Here is a 22,092-nt window from a genome sequence, read left to right as displayed (position 1 = left end):
CCTCATTTCAGCTAAGTTAAGGTAAAGGGCACTAGTTAGCTGTAAAAAATGGCTGTGATTTTACCGATAAAAAACTGTAAAAATGCTACAGTAAAAATCTGTAACCTGGTAAACAGTATATGGTCCCTGCTATGGTCCCTACGGTGTTTACCTGGTGCCATGAACTGAAGCCTAGGAGGACACTAAGCGTATTACTCCTGGATTTCTGTTTGACTCACTAAACGGTATCCAGGTGGATGAGTCAGCTATGCAGTCAGAAACTAAGAGGTCTATCCAGCTTTGTAATTTTTCATCCCTTGCAAGGCAGTCAAACCATTTTTATAAATATTTCACCAATTGTAATTTCTGAGGTGTGGAAAGCCCTTAAGAATTTATATGTTTCTAAATCGGCCGGTCCTGATAAATTAGAACTTTATTCTTTTAAGTTAGCAGCTGATTTTATTGCTCTAGACTCATATTTTTAATCTTTCACTTATAACAAATGAAATCCCAGTGATATGGAAATCAACGTTTGAGACGCCACACAAACAAATAATTACCATCCTATTTCTAAGCTGTCTGTCCTGTCGTTGAGTCATTGGTAAACCATCAATTAAAGGATTTTCTTGAAGTAAATAGTATTATGTTTAAATTTCAATCAGGTTTTAGAAAGCTACACTGCACTATTACAGCAGTTTTAAAGGTATTAAATGATTTTATTGATTCTGTGGACACTCAAAAACATTGTGCATCCCTGTTCATCGACCTTTCCAAAGCTTTTGATACAGTGGATCATACCTTGCTGTTACAACGCCTCAAAAGTATTGGTTTATCTGATCATGTTATTGGTTGGTTTAAAAATTATCTTACAAATCGAAATCAATGTGTGCAAGCGGATTGCCTTGTTTCTAGAACTTTGAACATAACTAAACGGGTTCCACAGGGTTTAGTACTGGGGCCTCTTCTTTTTACTATATATATATATATATATATATATATATATATATATATATATATATATATATATATATATATATATATTGATCAAAATATAAAAAATGCTAATTTTCATTGTTACGCTGATGGTACAGTCATATACACTGCTGCATCTACACCCAATCTGGCCCTTTCTCATCTACAGATTGCTTTTAATGTACTTTAACATAATTTATCTGAGTTAAAACTAGTTATAAATGTAGATAAAACACAACTTATGCTATTTTCAAATTCAAAGCAAAAGCAAAAGCTAGTTTCTATTACTACTACTCATTGCACAGAGATTGAATTGGTGTCCCAGTACAAATATCTTGGAATTTTAATTGACGATGCACTTTCTTTCAGTCCTCACATTCAGCAATTGGTGAAAAAATTGTAAGTGATTTTAGGCTTCTATTTTAGATTTAAGAACTGCCTTTCTTTTGAGGCTATAAAGAAGCTGGTTGATGCAACATTTGTGTCGATATTGGACTACGGTGATGTTATCTATGCATGCCTCATCTCAGAGTCTGCATGCATTGGATACTGTTTACCATGTTGCACTAAGATTTATAACTAATTTTAAATCCCTTACTCATCATTGTGTGCTGTATACTAGGGTAGGTTGGTCTCCTTTGTCCATTCGTAGGCTCAAGCATTGGCATATCTTTGTTTACAAATCTATACTTGGTTTACTGCCATCATATCTACAGAATTACATTAGTGAAAAGCCTGTCCTTAACTATGGCCTTCGCTCACAGGATATTTATTTACTGTCTGTTCCCAAAGTGCGTACTGAGATGGGAAAAAAGGCTTTTAAATATGCAGCACCTTTTGCATGGAATAATCTACAGACAAAGTTGCAGTTTAAAGAATTGATTTCACTAAATGCTTTTAAAAGAGTATAAATGGTTTAGAAATTGAAACACAGGCTTGTAGATGTTTTGAGTAGTTTGCTTGTCAATGTGTTATTCATGTTAACTATCAACTGTTTTTTATTTGTCATTTGTTAGACCCATGTGACATGTGTACTGTCTAATCTTGGCCAGGACGCTCTTGTAAAAGAGATTTTTAACCTCAATGTGTCTTTTCTGGGAAAATAAAGGTTATAATAATAATAATAATAATAATAATAATAAAGAAATTGTGAACCTGTTTGATGCCTAATATGTTTTTAATAGTTTAAATTAAACGTAACTGTATGATATTAAAGTGATGTTTGCACCACATCTGCCCTTCGAAATCGCAGCAATAGTGGAGGTTTGTAGTCCACAGCATGTTGTTGCAATGTTTACAGTGCTGATGGGTTTCTTCCCACTGCAGCCTCGCTTTCGTTTTTTAATATGGCAGCCGCGTGAAATAAGCGCATGGCAGATTCAAAACAGACTAAGGTTATCTTTGTGAACAACTGAAAATGACAAAAGTAGTATCTCAGAGAAAGAGATCCTAAAACTCCACATATATAATCCTGTTAGTCGCTGAGAGGATCTTATGGTGTGAAAATGGCAGACGGCTGCTTCTTACTCAGGGCCATTGAGGGAGAGATCGCCAATAATAGGCGGGACTTTCCCTACTCAGATGTCATCTACAAAGGGAGAATTTCATTAAATGTGTTTCTTCAGACTGTTTTAATCAAGTGTGATTATAAAATACAATTAATTCATTTTTACAATTCGATAATGACTATATTCACACACTACTGCCACACAACTGAGCTTAAACCATATATAAAGTAGATTTTTGCATAATTAATGTCTACCCCCACCCCAACCCTAAACCCGACCCTCACATTAATGTAAAAACAGTAATTATACAGAGTATTATTCATATTGTTACTTAAATTATCCATTAAATTGCACTTAATTAACACCTACTCCAACTCTAAACCCAACCAGTAATATAAAAATAGTAATTATTGTTGTACAAAAATAATGTTATACTGATGTGCCTATCCATAGCTATATCCCTTCTAGACTTTACCAGGGAGTGAGGAGGTACATATGTTTGTAGGAGGAAGAGAACTTATGCCCTATCAAAACCACTACTTGATTTTGCAAGATAGCACAAACTTTCTCATCACAGCAGGACACAATCTTCATTAAGAGAGTTTGTTTACCCCACCATAAACATTTGGTCTTCATTTACTTAGCCTTGTGTTATTCCAATGCATAAGAAAGTCAGAAAACAAATTAATATTTAACTTAATTTAGTTAAACGTGTCCCTCCTGTCAGAGTCTGTTTATTCAAAACTCCGATGTCTCAGTGTGTTCATTAAGATATCAGAAATATGAACCAGCTTAATTCAAGACTTATAAATTATGCATTGGGTTTTCAGCTCAGATGAATACATTGCTTAGCACCATTATATGTAATTGCCCATATTGTGATGTTGGCCATCATCCAAATGCCATTTCTTTTGGGAATAATAAGTCATTTTAATGTCTCCACAGGCGAGCCAAGGAAATTTGACCCCACATTTAAAGGCCCGATTTATAACAGGTAAGACGCATTCTGATCTAATGTTTACAAACCATTACCAGTGTTACTTTAGTAGCATTAGATAGTATAGGATTTATTTATTTGTACATTTTCAATTTATACTATAGTAGGTTTCATTCAATGATCTTTGTTTTTTCAGCTGGATTTTATTCCTTTCAACTTAGTCACTTAAATCAAATGCAGTTGGTGCATTCTCCTGTTAACTGAGGTTGACATGAAAGGATAATATTCGTTCAGAAATGTTTAATTCAAAGTTGTGGTAAATTTGTAGTACAGCTGTAAATATTGTTTTTCGCAAAAAAGTGTTATGCAAAAAAGCTAAAAACCTATGGGATCATCGAGGACGGAACCTGCAAATATGCAAATAAATAAATACATATAAGTAAATAAATACAGTGCATAGCATATACAAGTACACCCCTCACAAATCTATCTTTCAAATTCATATTTTTAATAGGAAGCTATAAATATATATTATATTTGTGCATATACATTAGATTAGTCAGTACTGAAGCCAAATCTGGAGCTAATCTAACAAAATAACTTGTCCAAAAACTAGTACACCCAAATTTATATGTTCTAGAAACCTGCTGTAGCACTAAACCCGTCTGCTCCTCTTGACAAACCTCTGGCTACATAATTCACGGTCTCCAGAAACGTATAAAGGGCAACGTTTTCAGAATAAGCCTATGTTGAATTTGTTGATTCATATATTTATTTATTTGCATATTTATTCATTCATTTATGCAGGAATTTGTGGATTTGTTTATTTATTTGCTTGCATATTTATTTTGTTTATTGTTTTTACAGGATTTGTCCTCTATATGGGATCATAATCCCATCAAACGTACCATGGTCGCAGTAAAAAAAAAAAAAAAGGATAAATCAAAAAATTCACATCAGGTGTAAAATAAAAAAACATTTTATATTATGTTATTATTTTAACTTATTATTTTGATTATTTTGAGTATTAATAAATAAGCACAACAGCGACCTGTTTATCCACTCATTAGATGAAAATTCTGATTTTTTTGTCAGTGAAAGTCAGGGAATTTGATATTGGGCAGTTTTGGAGGATGCTTAGCGCAATCCAATCATTAGAGATCAGTGTTTTTTTGTGGTAGTGTTCTAGTTAGCAATAATTAACACGTTTGAGATGCATCTGAAGGAACGATTTATGTAACAAGACTTATGTAACCTCATAGACCTGCTGTAGCACTAAACCCATCGGCTTTTCTTGACAAACAGGGGCTGCACAGACATTCTCTGCTGTATCCTGTTCATCTTGGCCTTGCTGGGATACTTTGCAGTTGGGATTTTGGGTAAGTTTCAGCCTGGTAATTTTCACATTTCTTTGATGAAACCTTCCTCACCAAAAGTACTAACCTGTCCATAAGGACAAGATATTGGTCAGGTGATACTGAAAGGGCTTAATCTTCTGTTATAGCATGGTCTCAAGGGGACCCTCGGAAAGTGATTTATCCTACAGACAGCACCGGTCAGTTTTGTGGGCAGGCCGGCACCCCACTTGAGTGAGTAAAGCTTCCCCTGACATGTTTCCTATTCACAGTAGACCTTTAATGCAATTCTGTGGTTGAATTATGAAATGGTTTCCTTACTCAGACTGAATCTCAGAGACTACTCTTTATTTTGTTCTCTCTGTATAATCAGGAAAAAGCCTCTGCTGTTCTACTTCAACATCATGAAGTGTGCAAGTCCTCTGGTCCTGCTGGAGTTTCAGTGTCCCACCACTCAGGTTTGACACTCATTTAAGCCTCTTTTTGGAATATCATGTGTATCTACACACTTTATTAGGTATACCTGTTCAACTCAGTTGTTAAAAAATCTATATTATATCTAAATCTATAATAAAGTGGCCATTGTCTGTGTAGTTTTGTCTCACATGTTGGCAGTAAAGTATATGTGTATATGTTCTTTTGACAGATCTGTGTGGAGAAATGTCCGGATAAATTTATGACGTTAGTTAATGCTTTAAAAAGCCAAAATGATAAAGCATACTACGCCCAGTTCTGCAAGGATGGGGTAGACATGACCAAGGTGAGACATGAGCAAACATTTCCTGTATAAATTAGGGTATGAGGGTAAATACAATGATTTTTGGTTGTAGTATTATGTTTTGTAAGGATAAAGTTTACTAACATTCAGACAAAATATGACGTTTTGTACTGTATGTGTATTTTGTGAGTGTAATATTTGATATATCTTGTTTCAAATTATAGTATGACATAATTCATAAATAATAAACACAGTGCATTAATATACAAAACATTCATTCATTCATTTTCTTTTCGGCTTCGTGCCTTTATTAATCTGGGGTCGCCACAGCGGAATGAACCGCCAACTTATCCAGCATATGTTTTACGCAGCGTATGCCCTTCAAGCTGTAACCCATCACTGGGAAATATAAAATAACATTGTAAAACATTTATATTTATATAAAACATACATTCATTTGATCATTTTCCTTCGGTTTAGTCCCTTATTTATCAGGGGTCACAACAGCGGAATGAACTGCCAACTATTCCAGCATATGTTTTATGCAGCAGATGCCCTTGCAGCTGCAACCCAGTACTGGGAAACATACATAGACTCTTACATTCACACACACACTCATAAACTCCAGCCAATTTAGGTTATCCAATTTACCTGTAGCGAATGACTTTGGACTGTGGGGGAAACCTGAGCACCCGGAGGAAACCCACACGAACATGGGGAGAACATGCAAACTCCAGACTGAAATGCCAACTGGCCCATCCGGGACCCGAACCAGTGACCTTCTCGGCAGGCGACAGCGCTGCCCCTATAAAGCATACAATGATATTTAAATGCTTAATTTTTTAATCAAACCTCTGTAGTTTGTTTTTATATAGGCAATGTTATGAACATAAATTACGTTTTACCATGTAAAGGATTCAACATAGTTATGATCCAGTTGATGATTAATAAGCCTTACATATTTGCAATTTAAAATATGATAAAGTAGGCCTTTTAAAGTGTTTAAAATTGATCTTTTGATTATTAAAAATGTTCTAATAATGATTATCAAAGAAGAAAAAATGTCCTTTTCTTTTTCAGAATGCTCCTCTAATCCTGAGCGAGGGCATGTGTCCTTCAATCCTCTTTCCTAGCAAGAACTGTAAGTCTTTCAAAATGATGTTTGTTAAAACACATACAGTGAGGAAAATAAGCATTGAACACGTCGTGTTTTTTCCTGTGAATAATAATGTGTATAAAAAGGAGTTGTTGACATGGAATTGAACCATATTTTAGTAATAACCAAACAATACAAACATAAAAATAAAACAAAACAAACTGACAAATGAGTTTTGTGTAATAACAATGAAATGAGACAAGGAGAAAGTATTGAACTACTGAAATGCATTTAATACTTTATATAAAAAGGCTTTTTTGATGACGGCAGCTTAAAGATGCCTCTAATATGGAGAATGAATCACATGAAATGCTCAGTTATGAGTTTTTCACAGACTTCAACAGAGTGTAAAAATCTTGATGGTTCTGTCTCGTCTGTCAAATCTGATCTTTAAATTGGATTCTATATTGGATTCAAGTCAGGTGATCGGTTGGGCCATTCTACAGCTTGATTTTCTTTCTCTGAAAGCATTTGAGAGTTTCCCTGGTTGTGTTTTAGGTTATTGTCTTGCTAAAATGTCCACCCTGGTTACATCTTTATCATTTTGCTAATGTAAATGTTGGACTGAAGCAGCAAATATTAATTTACAATGACGAGGGGCAGAGGGTTGCTGAAGAACTACTGAGAGATTTCAGCTGCTGTCTGGGCTTTTATTATCTTTCTGCACCTCCCTTACTTCATGTGTTCAATACTTTTTCCCTGCTTTATGTCATTTTATTAGGCATAACTTAATTTGTAAAAGAATTAGATTTGTTTTCTTCCTATATACTGTATGGATTTCTTGGGTTGTTGGGTTGTTACCAACATCCGGGGAAAATTTCAAGTTAACAGCACCTTTAAAAATAGTTTTCTAAGAAAAATGGTGATGTGTACAATACTTGTTTTCCTGCTCTATATCAGTTGAACAACTCCAATTTAAGTTCTGTTGTCTTTAACATCTGATGTGTCTCTAAATTGCCTTAAAATGATAAACTTTGCCCTGTGTTTCAGTCACACGAAGATGCTTGCCTGCTTTAGAGACAATGAAAGGCGGTGTGGTTGTGATTGGGAACGAAACTCAATTCACTGTCGATAAAGGAGAAGTTATAAATGCAACAGAGCTCCTTGATGCAGCAAAGTAAGTGATACCAGTGTATTATATACATAGATTTATCTGCTTCGATAAATGTAGATATTATTGTGTAGCTCTGCAGATTAACCATGTATATGCATGACACTCGTAGAGTCTTTTTTTGTTATTCTTGTTTGTTTGAATGTAATATAATAATGCTGAGGAAAAATAATAATTGTGCAAAAGGCTATAGAAGTAAACTTGAAATATTATGCTATTGTTATATTTAGATAATATTATAATACAACATTATAGTTTTACTTAATATAATTTACAAGTGTAATATTGGTCACACTTTACAATAAGGTTTCATTATTAAATGCCGCTGACATACGGGCCCTATGACAACATTCTGAAGGTGTCGCGGATGAACGTGAAGAGCAGGGGAGAGGTCAATGTTTAGTTTGTGCTAGTGTCACGAATAAAAGTGAAGAACACATGTGGCGGGGGCCTAGGGAGGTAGGGGGGCATGGGTTGTTAGGTTGAGATTGGAGGTCCCCTAATAGGGCCCCAAAATGGCATGGACCCTTACAATCGTCCTAACTCCCAAATGCCCCTTCCTCCCACCCAGCAGCTCACTTGGTATTTACTAACATGAACTATTAATAAGCAATACATGTACAGTATTTATTAATCATAGTGTAACATTTACTTATGTCTTATTAAAATCAAAATGTAGATTTGTTAACGCACCGTGAATTAACATGAACTAATAACGAACAACTTTACAAATTTACTAATGTTAACAAAGATGAATAAATACCGTAAAAAATGTATTGTTCATTGTTTGTTTGTGTTAGTAAATGCACTAGTCACTGTAATATTTAAGTAAACAATCATTGTTATTTTTATAATAAAACATACATTAATGTTGAATTTTTTGCAGGAAATCCAATGTAGTAGTCGAGGCCCGGGCAGTAGCCATGAGGATCTTTGAGGACTACACACAGTCCTGGCACTGGATCCTTCTGTAAGTGTAAAATATTTTTGGTTTATTTCATTTCCCCGCTGCAGCATCCTACTTAACATTCAGCATTGAGTTATGGCAGTCAGATTTATTGTTATTGAGCTCCAGTGAGTTCTGCATGATTTACACTGGCATTGATTGATTCTCTGAATGGTCTTTTTTTTCAGTGGTTTGGTGATCGCTATGCTGATCAGTCTGATTTTTATTCTCCTCCTACGTTTTCTGGCTGGAGTCATGGTCTGGGTTATGATTATCATGGTCATCATTGTTATCGGATACGGTACGGTATTGGATCTTGTATGCGAGTATCAAATTAGGCTTCCTAGAATTTTTAGTCTGGTAACCAAACACTTTGTTTACTTGTGTTGTGCTTAACCATAGCACTTGGTTATGAATGAAATACTTGAGAAAATTTATATATATATATATATATATATATATATATATATATATATATATATATATATATATATATATATATATACATACACTCACTGGTCACTTTATTATTGTACACTTACTAGTACTTGTTTGGGCTACCATTTGATTCTAAAAATGACTTAAAATATTAGTCCACCTAAAAATAAAAGTTCTGCTATTAATTACTCAACTTCATACTGTATAGACGAGCTTCATTTGTCTTTAGAACACAAAAGTTTAGTTTAAATCTGATATTCAAAGTACAGAAGAAAAAAAAATATATGGTTCAATGGGAATATTCTGAAGCTACAAAAATCCATTTGTGCACATTAAACAAAAATTCTAAATTTATTCAACAGTTTCTTCTACTTAGTGTCGGCATAAAGTGTTGTGCACTGGTGTATACACCAGATGCCAATATGTGTCTTCCTCTGTTTAAAACAAAGCACAGGTGCATTCAAGGTAAGCAGCGTGACAGAGTGGGATGCACACTCTCCTGAATATGCACCCTATACTGACACTGAGGAGTAGACTAAATGGAGTGGAAATTGTTATTTTTTCCTTTTCATTAGAGATGCTTGTCCATATTGACAGAATAGCATAAGAGTTGCTGCTGATTTGATGGCTGCACATCCATGATGTAAATTTCCCATCTGGAAAAAATCTCAAAAAGTTGACTATTGGATTGAGATTTGGTGACTTTGGAAGTCGGTTGAGTACAGTAGTAAACTCAATGGCTTGGTCTTAGGGGCGGCAGTTTCTGAAAGAAATCCCAGACTTGCAGCTTCTTCAGGGGGATCCCGAGGCATTCTTACAAGTTGGTATCGCTGCAGCCCGGAGAGCTCCAAGTGGTAGAGAGTTATGCCTCAAGTCTGTTGGGTGACCCCCAAGTGGGAGGGACTTACACCACAAGTAGTTTGGGTTTAGGTTTGTGGTTGGTATAGACATTAATAATACACAAAAGGTTCCTGTGAGGTTGGGTTTAGGGTAGATGTGGTAGATGTAGACATTACTAAAACCCAACAAGTTACTGTGAAGTTGAGTTAAGGGTTGTGGTTGGTGTAAATGTTAGTTAAACACAATAGTTTAGACTCTATGTCATGTAGGAGACATTAAATAGATCAATAAAAACTTCAGGAAGTTTGGACAGCCCACTAGGAGCTCAAGTCTCACCTACTTGTAGTTTACCTGCCCATTCGGAGCTGGCTCCGACCAAGTCGTACTACTCTGACCACTCCGTTCCAAGCCAAGAGACATGGGCCCAATCCCAATTATATTTTTGTACCCCTACCCCTTCTTCTTCCCCTTGGCCCTTGAAACAGAGTGTGAAGGGGAAGGCCTTCAAAATTTACCCCTAAGAAATGAGACACCACTACAACACCTGCACACGTCATCATATGTCATCGTGAGCTCTTGCTTCATTTGAGATCAGACGATGCCGACTGCTGTAGTTATTCCAGTTGATTTATTTTTTGGTGTTTATCTTCAGGAAATCACTGGAGGCATAAATTATTTTATCATAATAATATAATGCAACAATAAGATCGTAACTGTACTGTGCATTTACACAGTGGCCATATTCATCTATGTAAACACACCAAAAACAACATTAACATTATAGCAGACACTGTAAAAAGCCCATTCTCAGCCACTAGGCTTTTCTGACAGGATATTCGAGTGTCATTGAGTGACAGAATGTTGTGGGACTGCTATACAAGAGTTATTATTAGGGGTTATAGATAGCCAAATTTAGCGGTTTTTATTTTAGCGTTTTTCAAAAAAGACATGACTAATACTAATTTGTGCATCTCCTTACTTACGGGTGCAGCTATGCTGCCGTTATGGCTGATGTAGTCTGGGAAATTTGCTTACACCTTGGTTTTGAGTGTGATCCTAAAAAAATCTCTGTTCGAAGGGTTATCTACCCTTTCCCCTCAGCCCTACGCTTTCAAGCTAAAGAGAATTGGGACACCCCACCCCTTCATGTGAACGTGCAAAATGAGGGTAAGAGGAAGGGCTAAGGGGTAGAATTGGGTTTGGGCCATAGTCCTTCCTGGGTCTTCCCCAGGGCCTTTTCCTGGGTGACACAGCTTCTCATCCTATCTCTGAAGGGGTGCGGATTTCAACCCTGCAAAGGAAAATCATTTCACCTGCTTGTATCTGAGATCTTGCCCTTTCAGTCAGAACATAGATTGAGTGATATACTAAGAGCTTTGCCTTTGGCTCAGTTCCTTCTTCATCACAATGGACCAGTACATCAAACTGCCGCCGATGCACCAATCTGGCTGTCAATCTTATTCTTCCCTGATTCATGAAAAAAACAAAAAACAAGAAACTGGAACACCTCCACCTGGTGCAAAGACTCTCCTCTAAGCTGGAGAATAATGATTGGTTATGGTGTTTGTATGGCCCTTTAAATAAGTTTTCTTCTTTGTTCTGATTGTCTCGACTATGTTTACATGGTAAAATGCATTGAATTGCAGCCATGTGATTAAATATTTTGAATTAAGCAGGTGCACAGGTGTAATGAGGTGGCCAGTGAGTGTATTGTAAGGCATCTGAAGATTTATTAATGAGTTTCATTCGATTTTCACTACTGTATTTTAACTTCTCCTGGGTCTTTTTTTCCAGGTATTTTCCATTGCTACATGCAGTACGCCAGCCTAAAAGGACAGGCTGGTTCTGATGTCACTATCAAGGATCTGGGTCTGCAGACGGACTTCTCTGTGTACTTACAGATTCAGCAGACCTGGCTTGCCTTCAGTGAGTATTAAAATCACCATGCCAATATTTACAAAGATAAAAAATTACTCTTTGGGGTTGGTATGTCTTTATTGTTTTAATTGTAGTGTTAACATTAATTTGATCATTATTGCAAAATATTATAACAATTTACAATATAATGGAACAATATTTCTACAAAAAGGCTGGCTTGAAATAGAAGTAAGATCCAAGTGCTGCTTTATTTAGCACAAGCTTAATTAAGACAAGCTCGTTTGAACATCAGCAAACAACTATATTCAGGCAAAGGATAGTAATTTATATTATTAATTAAAATAAGAGTAATTTTAAGGGTCAGGGCTGAAATCAAATAATCAAAAACAAGGAAATAGTCAAGGGTAAAAACACAGGCAATGCAAGACAAGACAAGGATACAGCTAAACAATACTTCACCTTGTGTATTTGAGTGCAGCTTAAATAGTCTGACTGATTGGAAACAGGTGTGTGATTGTGGCAGATGGCTGTGGGAAATGGGAGTCTGGGAGGAATCACAGGGACCAAACACTTTTCACAGTTTCATCCATATTTTATTTTATTTTTGAAACACTTTAGTTCTAACTAACGTTTCCTATATATAAAATAATTTTTGTGAATTTAATTTGATGTCAATGTAAAAAATAATGTCTGTTCTTTGACCTATTTTAAAGGTTTAAGGGATAGTTCACCCAAAAGTGAAATTGTCCTCACCGTTTCCTTCACACTCAAGTATTTTAAAATTTTCTGTTGAACACAAAATAAGACGTTGGGAAAAAACATCCAATGTCATTCATAGTATAAACACTAAATAATATGTAAGTCAATGACAGATGAGAATGAGTAAATGATGGGAAAATTTTCATTTTTGGGTGAACTATTCCTTTAAATTAAAAGTTTTTCTGAAGTATTAATTTATGTCATTTTAATGCAGTCATGACACTTAAATGAGCCATAATGTGGATCTGGTTTCTTTTTGTCATGTTTAATTTTCACATTTATCTCCACACAGTGATTATCCTGTGTATTGTGGAAGTGGTGATCCTCCTCCTCCTCATCTTCCTCAGGAAGAGGCTCCTCATCGCTATTGCTCTCATCAAAGAGGCCAGCAAGTCAGTCTACATTTACCTTCTTACACAGAGTGTCAATTGTGTCTTAAAAAGTCTTTAAGTGTCTAAATGTTTTTAAAGTTAGGCCTTAAAATGTAAATTACATTTACTGGAAAATTGGCTGCATCCGAAATCGCATACTTCCATACTATATAGTGTGTTAAAATCAGTATGCGTGCCGAGTAGTATGTCCAAATTCATAGAATTCGAAAATCAGTATGCGAGAAGTACCCGGATGACTTACTGCTTCTGGCGAGATTCTGAATTGCGCATCCGATGCTTGCTACGCTATCCCATCGTACAATGTGAGAGAATTCATGAATGGAAGTGAAGCAATGCAATTGACAAGGCTAGGTCACGTGATCATGACAAAATGGTGGATGTAGTACGTCCGAGTTCCATTCATACTACTCACATCCATACTGTATAGAACGTACTTTTCTAACAGTTGAGTGTTACGTTTAAACCTACTGAGTAGAAGGTGATTTCGGACGCAGCCATAGTGTTGAAGGTCTTAAAGGGGACCTATTATGCAAAAATCACTTTTATAGGGGGTTAAACACAGTTGTATAGCAACAGTGTGTGACTATAACCAGCTTCATTCATTCATTTTCTTTTTGGTTAGTCCCTTTATTAATCCGGGGTCGCCACAGCGGAATGAACCGCCAACTTATCTAGCATATGTTTTATGTAGCGGATCTCTGGGAAACACCCATACACACTCATACACTTTGGACAATTTAGCCTACCTAATTCACCTATACCACATGTCTTTGAACTTGTGGGGGAAACCGGAGCAACCAGAGGAAACCCGCGTGATCACGGGGAGAACATGCAAACTCCACACAGAAACGCCAACTGACCCAGCCGAGGCTCGAACCAGCAACCTTCTTGCTGTGAGGCGATTGTGCTACTCTCTGCGCCACCGCGTCACGCTATAACCAGCTTCTAATGGTAAAAATGTATTCGTTTTATTGTTTATAATCACACTTCGTCTGCAGAAACACTTTGATTGACATTCTCCCTTTGTACGTGTCATCAGAGGGGGGAAAGCCCCACCCATTAGTGACGATCTCTCCCTCATTAGCATAAGACGTTAGTCCTGTTTTTGAATCTGCCACTATGCTGACATACAGGCATTTGTAGCTCCGCCCTCTTTTGAAAAGAGCACAATCTCATTTGAATTTAAAGCGACAGTCACCAAAATGGCACATTTAGGATCAAAGCCTAAAGAGGGCAGTTTCAAAGAGTTATAAAACATTATTTGTATGTTATTTTGAGCTGACACTTCACATACACACTCTACACTTTTAGAAATAAAGGTACAGGAGCTGTTACTGGGGCAGTACCTTTTCAAAAGATACATATTTTACCCAGCGACACAGTGGTACCTCAAAGGTGCCTTTAAGTGCCCAAATGTACCTAAAAAGTACCTCTGAGGTACCATTAGGGACCCTTCAGGTACAAATATGTATATTTTAAAAAGGTACTGCCTCAGTGACAGCTCCTGTACCTTTATTTCTGAGAGTATAGGAACATCAGAGACTTGCATCTTGTAAATAAGTCCCCTTAATTTTTAAATAGGTTTTAATTTTTGTCCATGTAAGTTACCCAGTCGGCCACCACCCATCCAATCACCAACAAACATCTCAATAGAATTTTTAACGAAAGTTACTATGATTTAATTATCTTCCTTACATTAACATTTGTTTTAAAGATCTCCGAGTATTTAAAGCTAGTTTTTAAAACATGTCAATTAAAAAAAAGAAACTTCATGTTGAAAAAAGTGCATGTATAACAAAATATATATATATATATTTTGATGAGACTAGTTAAAATTTTTTCTGTTGGTCCAACCGGACCATGCAAGTCTGAAATTTAATTCACAGAAAGGTCCTAAAAAGTATTGATAAAACCTTCAGAAACCCTTTTAACAGTAGAGCAAACCATGTTGTCAGATGTGTTGCTGACATTGTTTGGTCTCATGTTCCATATCACTGCTTTCTTTAGATACTCTCTAATAGCATTAGTACTTTAGCAGCGTTTTCCTCGGGTGTGATGGATTAACAGAGGCTTAAAGTCATGAAATAATAATTAGGTTAACTAGGAGGAGTGTTAGACAGGAAGCCTTAATGATCCCATCTATTTTTCAGGGCCATCGGTCATGTGATGTCATCGCTGTTCTACCCACTGCTGACCTACGCCCTGATGTCATTGGTCATCGCATACTGGGCCATCACCGCCGTGTATCCTAAAAAAAGTCACAATGATGCCAGAAATGATGCCTTTACACATAATAACAAACAAATAGACACAGGCATAATTAATTTTATTTGATTAGTCATTACAAAAATGCTATATTGTTATAATATAATTGTATAAATGCTATAACTTTTGTAATCTTGGTAATATAATGTAATGTTGTTTCCATGCAGATGTAATCTCCTTGACTTCTTTGTAGGTTTTTGTCCACCTCCAATGAGCCTATATATAAGGTTTTCAATACAAGTGATTGTATGTATTCCAGGGACACCTGCAACCCTGCGGTTAGTGCTTTATTATGCTCTATTACTATTGTGTTAGTCGATTGTTTGTCACTCCTGACATAAATGAAGCATTTCAGAATATGATTTTGAATAGACCAGTTTATGTTTATATATACAGTTGAAGTCAGAATTCTTATCCCCCCTGTTTATTTTTTCCCTAATTTCTATTTAACGGAGAGAAGATTTTCAACACATTTCTAAACATAATAGCTTTAATAACTCATTTCTAATAACTGATTTATTTTATCTTTGCCATGATGACAGTAAATAATATTTGACTAGATATTTTTCAAGACACTTCTATACAGCCTAAAGTGACATTTAAAGGCTTAACTAGGTTAATTCGGTTAACTATTCAGGTTGGGGTAATTAGGCAAGTTATTGTATAACGATGGTTTGTTCTGTAGACTATCGAAAGAAAATATAGCTTAAAGGGGCTAATGATTTTCTCCATAAAATGGTGTTTAAAAATTAAAAACTGCTTTTATTCTAGCTGAAATAAAACAAATAAGACTTTCTCCAGGAGAAAATTTTTTATCAAACATACTGTGAAAATTTCCTTGCTCTGTTAAACATAATTGGGGAAGGGGGGCAAATACTTCAACTATATATATATATATATATATATATATATATATATATATATATATATATATATATATATGTATATGTATATATATATATATATATATATATATATATATATATATATATATATATATATATATATATATATTTATTTATTTATTTATTTATTTATTTATGTGTATGTATATATGTGTGTGTGTTGTTTATTATTATGTTTATTATTATGTTTATATTCAAATATTAAGCATTTTGTAGAATTTCCATCCATCTGAACAAACTCATATACATTAATACATCTATATAGTTGAAACCTGATTAACTTTTATATTAGGGTAAAGTAATATAAAAACATTTGTTGTCATGACTTTTTGTTATCATTTTTTAACAGTTTTGTTTTTGTTGGTTTGTTTTTTAATATCCAGCTTAAAAAAATTTAAAGACTTAACTAAGTTTAACTATGCAAGTTTGGTTAAATAGGCAAGTCATTTGATAACAGTGGTTTGTTCTGTAGAGAACTAATAATACTGACCTCAAAAATTATTTTAAAAAATTGTAAAATTGCTTTTTTTTCCCAGCCAAACTAAAACAAATAAGACTTTCTCCAGAAGACAAAAATATTAAAGGAGATACTGTAAACATTTCCTTGCACCGTAACATCACTTATTAAAATATTTGTAGAATTAAAATTGCACAGTAGGGCTAATGATTTTGCCTTCAGCTGTATTTGTATGTACTTCCTTTTTGTAAGTGTTTCCAAAAATGTAACCTTGTTCAAAACAGGAAGAGGAAAACTCAAGTAAGATACAGTCTCACACTTACGCCTGATTTGTTAAATCATCATTTACATATCTGCCTAAACATATCGGTCTAAAACTATAGGAGTTTCTATCTTGAGTTTCTGATTTTCTGAACTCTAAAGAAAAAAAAAAAAAAATGAGGTGACACGGTGGTTCAGTGGTTAGCACTGTCCCCTCACTGCAAGAAGGTCGCTGGTTCGAGTCTAGGGCCAGTTGACATTTCTGTGTGGAGTTTGCATGTTCTCCTAGTGTTGGCATGGGTTTCCTGCAGGTGCTCCGGTTTCCCCCCACAGTCCAAAAACATGCGCTATAGGTGAATCCGCTGCATTATACAAATGCTAGAATAGTTGGCGGTTCATTCTGCTGTGGCGACCTCTGATAAATAAGGGAGTAAGCCGAAAGAAAATGAATGAATGAAGAAAAAAAGTGAGAAAAAATGGTTATTGATGCTAACAGTTACAGCAGTAACCATTAACATTCACTTCAGGGGAAAAAATATGGAAGTCAATGGATACCGTAAATTGTTTGGAAATGTTAAAGAAATTAATAATCTCAAATAATTTCTATTAATGAAACAATTTGAAAGAGTATATATCATAGTTTTCACAAAAACAAAATTAAGCAGCACAAACATTTTCTTCATTGATAGTAGGAAATGTTTTTGAGCACGATATGATATTCAGATGTCTGATTGTTTATGTGTCATTATGATCTCCTAATAAGTAATGATTGTCTCTAACTTGTCAGGTACAGTTGAAGGCAAAATGATTAGCCCTCCTGTAAAATGTTTAATTTTTTTCAAACATTTCATAAGTCCTGTTTAGTAGAGGGAATATTTTTTTCATCATTTTTAAACATAATAGTTTTAATAACTCCTTTCTAATATCTCATTTCTTTTGACTTTGCATGATGACAGTACATGATTATTTACAAGTTAATTTGTAGGATACTAGGATTCAGCTTAAGCTGCAATTTAAAAGTCCTGTGAAGTGCTTTGAAATGTGAATTTTTATTCAATGTTTGACGTAATCTCAACCAAAACACGAAGAGAGGGTTGGACATAGAGTAGCTTCTCCCCTTTTAAAAAAAACAGCCAATAGCATTTTGTTTTATCACCGTTCTGCCAGTGGGAGTGTTTGAGCTCAAGCGCATGAAATGAAACGCAAACGAGAAGCGTCTTGAAGGGGGCGGGGCATGTCAGATACTAGTGAGCATTTGATTGGTTATGATGTGATGAGAAACTGTAGTATGGGTTAAGATGAAAAAGATCCATTTAGGTGGAGGTGACAAACTACAAGCTTTACATGTTGATATCAGTTTTATATCTTCTAAATGTGAGTTTTGTCACTGTTTTGGAGCACACTAGCTTATAGACATCCGAAAAACTAACAATACTGATGCTAACATCGAAAAACTTTATTTTAATTTCATTGGACCTTTAAAGGCTTAATTAGGTTAACCAGGCAAGTACTGTTAAATAGGGAAATCCTTGAACAACAGTGGTTTGTTCTGTAGGTAAAAAAATTGTAATTGCTTAGGGGTTAATAATATTGACCTTAAAAATGATTGTCAAAAATATAAAAACTGCTTTTTTTTTTAGCCAAACAAAAAAAAAGTGTAATTACTTTCTAAGAATACTAGAAGGTCAATACTATAAAGTATTTGTTTAATTAAAATTACATAATAGGGACTAATAACAGTTTGCCTTCAACTGTATTTGTATGTACATCTTTTATTGCAAGTGTTTTCACAAATATAACACTGTTCAAAACAGGAAGAGGAAAACCTTCTTAAGATCCGTCTCACACTTGCGCCTAATTTAGTGCAGAAGCTGTGTGTATACAGAGCAGAAGTAGCATGCACTTGTTTTGGTTTCACATAGGCCGCATTTGTCATGCACAGCAAAACCATGCTTTGCTTTCCACAAATACAGACTATTCTCTATTATGTCAGGTTTGGTATGAAAAGTAAATGAGCAGCAATACGAAGGTTGCATTTGCAGTATTTTATTTGATAATGTTGCATTATTTGATTCCCTCCTCAGACTTTCAACACCTCAAACGTCACCACTGAATGTCCTGATGCCGAGTGTCTGTTTGCTTTTTATGGAGGAGAAACGTTATACCACAAGTGGTTGATTGTCTTCCAGTTCTACAATTTATTCCTCTTCTTCTGGTGTGTGAATTTTGTGATAGCGCTGGGTCAGGTCACACTGGCGGGGGCATTTGCCTCTTATTACTGGGCATTCAAAAAGCCTGACGACATGCCAGCTTTCCCTATCTTCAACTCTTTGGGACGAGCCCTCAGGTGTGTGAATAAAAAAAAACATTTTCAGCTTTTATATTTTTTTATATACATTTTCAACTCATATGTGGAATTTTATGATTTATATTCACTGTAAAAAAGCAGGCTTCCACACAATTCATTCATGTTGTCCTAACACAAATTGATTAAGTTAACTTAACACTTTTAACAAATTTATGTGGATTGAACATAAAAGAATTAAGTTATCCCAATGAAATCTCAAGAATTATGTTGTTTCAGCTCACTTTAAATAAGTAGTTTGAACACGCAAAAAAAAATGTTTTTATTTTTTTTATTTTTTTATTTTGCAGGTATCACACTGGCACTCTGGCATTTGGCTCCCTCATTCTTGCTATCGTTCAAGTCATCAGGGTCTTGCTGGAGTATCTGGATCAGAAGCTCAAAGGTCTCAGTGTTTTAATGTTTTTTCGATTATTTTGCTTCAGAGGATGCACATTTAAGACTGGACAGACTAGTTTTGTATTAGAAAAAAAAATGTTTTTAATACTGAAAGAACGGTAAGAACCAAAAATTTGGTGTATTGAAGATTGAAAAGGAAAGTTTATACTGTATTTAGCAGGATTTGTCCAACTCATAAAAGCTCAGAGAAAGATTTTTATTTTATTGTGATCGGTTATGAAGGATCATTAGCTATTAAGACAATATATAATAATAATATGTCATGTGTGTATCTTGATTTAATAATCTTGTAGTCATTTGTGCTTGGAAAAAATAATACATTACATATTTTTCCAATGTGATTGTTATTTTTGAAGTTAATTTTTAAAACTTTGACTTTGCTGCCTATAAATTAACATTTAATACTTTTAATCTATTGTTTTCCCTTTGTTTATCTTAACGGGTCTTAAAGCATTGTTTTAGTCTTAAAAAGTCTTAAATCTAGCTTTATAAAACTTAAAGAAACCTGTTTTTGGTGCTTGGCAGTCAATGGCCATTTTATCATTTTAATGTATGGAAAAGAGCAATGTTTTTGTGTGTTTTACATGAAAGTTACCCTTTTAAACTATATAATACATACACTAAGAAAAGTTATTAATAAAATCTCTGGAAATAATGTGCTCAGACAGCTTGATTCTGTCCCACTTTTAGACCAGCTAAAAAAGTCTAAAAGAAATAAGTGTGGGAAGCGATTACAGAACAGAACCATTGTATTCCGTCTTTTATGTGACTTTGAGTATTGAATGTGACATTTGCTTCTCTCAGGTGCCCAGAATAAATTTGCTAAATTCCTGCTGAGCTGCCTGAAGTGCTGCTTCTGGTGTCTGGAGAAATTCATCAAGTTTATAAACAGGAACGCCTACATCATGGTACATTTTTATTTCCAGATTGATAACGATTGAACTTCTGGGGTTTGTTTCTGTGCCAGGGACCATCAGTAGTGCTTGATAACAAATTTCTTAAACACAGGCTCATTTGAAATACGTGCTTCAGCCTACAATTTTGTAAAACTGCAAAAACGTACATCAACATATGTTTAATTGCGGTTTCTAGGTAAAATGAACACTGCCGTGCAGTGTGACGCCAACATCTTTTGTTCCTTTTCACATTAGCGATATTTAAAGGAACATATTATCAACAAATAAATGATTATTTTCATGTCGTTCTTTGCACACCACCAAATAAACACCACAAAACAACGTAACAGTGTCTAAAATTTGTATTTGAATATGTTTAGCTCACCTGTCTATCTCCATATGGACAACTTTTCTGTTGTGGTCAGTTTGCTGGGAAGCTCACCTTGTACAACGTTATAATTGAGATGCAGAGCACTCAGGTTTGAGTCCTATGGAGCATGGCTTTACCAATCAAGTAAAAGCAATGTAAAATCAAGGTAAAACTACATGGTCGCAGTGAATTTTTCTCTTACGGTTGCTTTTGAAACAATATTTGGGTTTAGGGAAGGGTTTAAATCAGTGGTTCGCTAGGTAATCTGTACAGCAAGCTATGCCTTGCATACAGGAAGGATGTGTATCTGTACAACAAAACATCCCCTAAGTAACACATTTCAGATTTGTAAAAATGTAAGTGCCCTTTACTGGATTTGTCATTTGAAATGTGCATCAAAACTTACCTGAAGCAGCATATTTGAAACTCTGCAAAACTGTAGGCTGAGGCACGTATTTCCAATGAACCTGTCTTGCAATTCTTGAAGTCCTTGTATAGTGCTTGATAATAAAATTTCCCAAACAATAATTATAGTCAAGTAACTTGTCTTTTCAGGTGGCAATTTATGGCAAAAATTTCTGCACATCTGCCAGGGATGCATTTTTCCTCCTGATGAGGAACATAATCCGGTGAGTGTTACTTAAATTTAATTGTGTGTTCACAGAATTGACTTGATTAAAATGAACTCTGGTGTGATTACTTTATAATTGTGGTTAATTTGAAGTAGTGTTTTTTGAATAATTTGAATGTATTGAACCTTGTTGGGCTGCACGGTGGCGCAGTGGGTAGCACGTTTGCCTCACAGCAAGAAGGTCGCTTGTTCGAGCCTTGGCTGGAGCAGTTGGCATTTCTGTGTGGAGTTTGCAGGTTCTCCCCGTGTTGGTGTGGGTTTCCTCCAGGTGCTCCAGTTTCCCCCACAAGTCCAAATCATGCGCTATAGATGAATTAGGTAGGCTAAATTGTCCGTAGTGTATGTGTGTGAATGAGTGTTTCCCAGTGATGGGTTGTGGCTGGAAGGGCATCCGCTGCGTAGAACATGTGCTGGATATGTTGGCGGTTCATTCCGCTGTGGCGACCCCAGATTAATAAAAGGAATAAGCCGAAAACAAAATGAATGAATGAATGAACCTTTGTGTACATCAAAAAGCGAACCGAGATTCCTGAAGAAATGGCACTCATTCTGCT

At 35.3% G+C, this 22,092-nt stretch overlaps 1 protein-coding gene across 2 annotated transcripts in view; it reads left to right on the top strand.

The window, feature by feature from the left end:
- The window catches only part of slc44a2 (solute carrier family 44 member 2), a 52,536-nt gene that overhangs the window by 15,320 nt on the left and 15,124 nt on the right, over positions 1–22,092 (top strand). For both annotated transcript variants that reach the window (XM_056459486.1, XM_056459485.1), the window contains exons 2-18: positions 3,405–3,453; positions 4,702–4,775; positions 4,901–4,985; positions 5,125–5,209; positions 5,398–5,511; positions 6,550–6,610; positions 7,616–7,742; positions 8,623–8,706; positions 8,871–8,983; positions 11,755–11,886; positions 12,890–12,989; positions 15,140–15,232; positions 15,448–15,532; positions 18,962–19,224; positions 19,533–19,627; positions 20,446–20,549; positions 21,463–21,536. In XM_056459486.1, the coding sequence (XP_056315461.1) occupies positions 3,405–3,453; positions 4,702–4,775; positions 4,901–4,985; positions 5,125–5,209; positions 5,398–5,511; positions 6,550–6,610; positions 7,616–7,742; positions 8,623–8,706; positions 8,871–8,983; positions 11,755–11,886; positions 12,890–12,989; positions 15,140–15,232; positions 15,448–15,532; positions 18,962–19,224; positions 19,533–19,627; positions 20,446–20,549; positions 21,463–21,536 (1,738 nt within the window). The remainder of the gene's footprint in view (positions 1–3,404; positions 3,454–4,701; positions 4,776–4,900; positions 4,986–5,124; positions 5,210–5,397; positions 5,512–6,549; positions 6,611–7,615; positions 7,743–8,622; positions 8,707–8,870; positions 8,984–11,754; positions 11,887–12,889; positions 12,990–15,139; positions 15,233–15,447; positions 15,533–18,961; positions 19,225–19,532; positions 19,628–20,445; positions 20,550–21,462; positions 21,537–22,092) is intronic.

Source organism: Danio aesculapii, chromosome 6 (assembly GCF_903798145.1).
Source record: "Danio aesculapii chromosome 6, fDanAes4.1, whole genome shotgun sequence".
NCBI classification, from domain to species: Eukaryota; Metazoa; Chordata; class Actinopteri; order Cypriniformes; family Danionidae; genus Danio; species Danio aesculapii.
Note: the sequence above shows the minus strand (reverse complement) of the source record. Positions and strands in the feature narration are given on the sequence as shown.